The following is a 1,961-nucleotide window of genomic DNA, read 5'->3' as shown; positions in this document are numbered from 1 at the left end:
CAACCGGCAACCAAAGAAAAATTCTGCAAGGTTTTGAGGATCCTGATCTGCCTTTGAAAGCCCGACTGAACTGATGGGAATCATCCCTTGGTAAGTTCTCTGCCCCTCTTAGGACCATTTAAGAGAGAGAATGACTCACCGTAGTAGCTAGAAAACACCAAGATGTTTAATGTGATACCCCAGCTGGTCTTGTTTCCACGGGCTCAAGACTTTCGGTACATGGAGCAGAGGATCTCTATGGAAGGGCCCAGCCAGGGCTGGGGCTCTTGTCTTCTTCCCCCTGCAGCACAAGCCCGAGCCCCTGTGAGAGGCAGCAAAGGGCACTCTTGGCAAGGAAAGCTTTCCCTGAGCCATGAGAATAACTGCTTACGCCTCCTGCCTGGCCTTCCTCTGGAAGGCAGACAGGAAAAGCAGAAATAAATAAATGATTTTGCAGTCTACTCTATTCCTAGAAAGCTGACTTTGGTTTACTTATTGCTTCCCTCTTGCCAAGACTGGAGTATGTTTCATTTGTTGAAATAGTCATTCTTCCCCGTCCCTTGAAAGGAGCATTACAAATGAAAGTGTAAACTGCTTCTGGACAGATCTTTGCTTCCTTCCCACTTGCCTCCAGAAAGCCGTGTACTAACAGTTGCAATGTTTACCTTGTGAAGCTGCCAGGTGGTGGGTCATCTGCTGTGTACAGCGTGGAAAAACAACCCAGTAATTTATCTTTTTCTACTTGAACCATTTTCAATCCCCCCGGCAGACGGAATGGGAGCGGTGGTGGTTTCAAATCGCCGATGGTACCTTGGAGTGATGAGCACAGCACACACTGCATTTGCTCCATACCCCGTCAAACTGTTGCTGCTTTATGCCGTACTCGGCATCCTAACCGTTCATTGCTTTAGGTAAGTGAATGTTTCTGAAGCCGTGTCCATGCGGTGATATAGTAAAGAGTGAAAGTCAGTACGGACTCTCTGCTTTCACTTTGTATGGCACATAATTGCTGTCTTTCTGTATTTCTAATGAATAGCGAAAGACATTGTTTCGAAGTTAACGTAGTGCAATGTGTCTGCCTTTAGAAAAGTAATCCTGTTCGATAAATCTGAGACAACAAATTGCCACGGTCGTATTGTAATGTGGAATTCTTTTTGCGATGAGCAGCCTCCTCCCGTGCTAGCTGCCCAACAGTGTGCCAGAAGGATGGGGTTTTGTTTTCTTTGAGTACATATATGGCAAGAATCTGGCTGATAGTTGTTTCTTTCTCTGCTAGCTTAATAGATCTTGCTCTTTCAGAGGACTGCGGTCAATCAGTGACTGTAATCTTTCCAATCTAACTATATTTTTCCACTGTTCTCTGAACTTCAAGATCTGATTTCATGCCTCAGTGAGCTGATGAGTTTTTGTAATTCCTTTATTCCATGTGATTTTTAATATGCAGTAATGGGAGCCCTTTGCCAGGCATTAAACCATACTTAAAGCTTATGCTGATGCTATTCCTTGTTTTGGTGGAGGAATGGGGAACACTACTGTGGTAGTTTTCTTTTCATGCCCACTTTGACAAGTAACTAACTGTCAGTGTTTTAGTAAAACTTCCCACTTAGATTAGGTGCTACAAGGAAGCATTTGTCTGGGATGAGGATTTAATCAGAAATACTGAATCTCCCAAAAAAGTAGGCAGCATTTTAGCTGTGGCATTGTGGAAACCTTAGAGACAGTTGTCACATGAGGGGGTGGCCTCGTTTGAAGGGGAAGAGAGTTAATTTTCTTCCTAGTAGCTGGCACAGTGCTGTGTTTTAGATTTAGTATGAGAATAATGTTGATAACGCACCAATGTTTTAGTTGTTGCTACGTAGTGCTTACACTAGTTAAGGACTTTTCAGCTTCTCATGCCCTGCCAGCGAGAAGAAAATTAACTCTATCCCAGCCGAAACCAGGACAGGGGGTGAGAGAGGGGCTGGGGGGAAGAGTAAAGGCTC

At 44.4% G+C, this 1,961-nt stretch overlaps 1 protein-coding gene across 1 annotated transcript in view; it reads left to right on the top strand.

Moving 5' to 3' along the window:
* Positions 1–798: 798 nt before the first annotated feature.
* C8B (complement C8 beta chain) overlaps positions 799–1,961 on the top strand; it is a 19,007-nt gene continuing 17,844 nt past the window's right edge. The window contains exon 1 of the mRNA XM_009287503.1: positions 799–890. Within this exon, the coding sequence (XP_009285778.1) occupies positions 799–890 (92 nt within the window). The remainder of the gene's footprint in view (positions 891–1,961) is intronic.

This window comes from Aptenodytes forsteri, unplaced genomic scaffold (assembly GCF_000699145.1).
Source record: "Aptenodytes forsteri isolate BGI_AS27 unplaced genomic scaffold, ASM69914v1 Scaffold119, whole genome shotgun sequence".
In the NCBI taxonomy this organism is placed as follows: domain Eukaryota; kingdom Metazoa; phylum Chordata; class Aves; order Sphenisciformes; family Spheniscidae; genus Aptenodytes; species Aptenodytes forsteri.
Note: the sequence above shows the minus strand (reverse complement) of the source record. Positions and strands in the feature narration are given on the sequence as shown.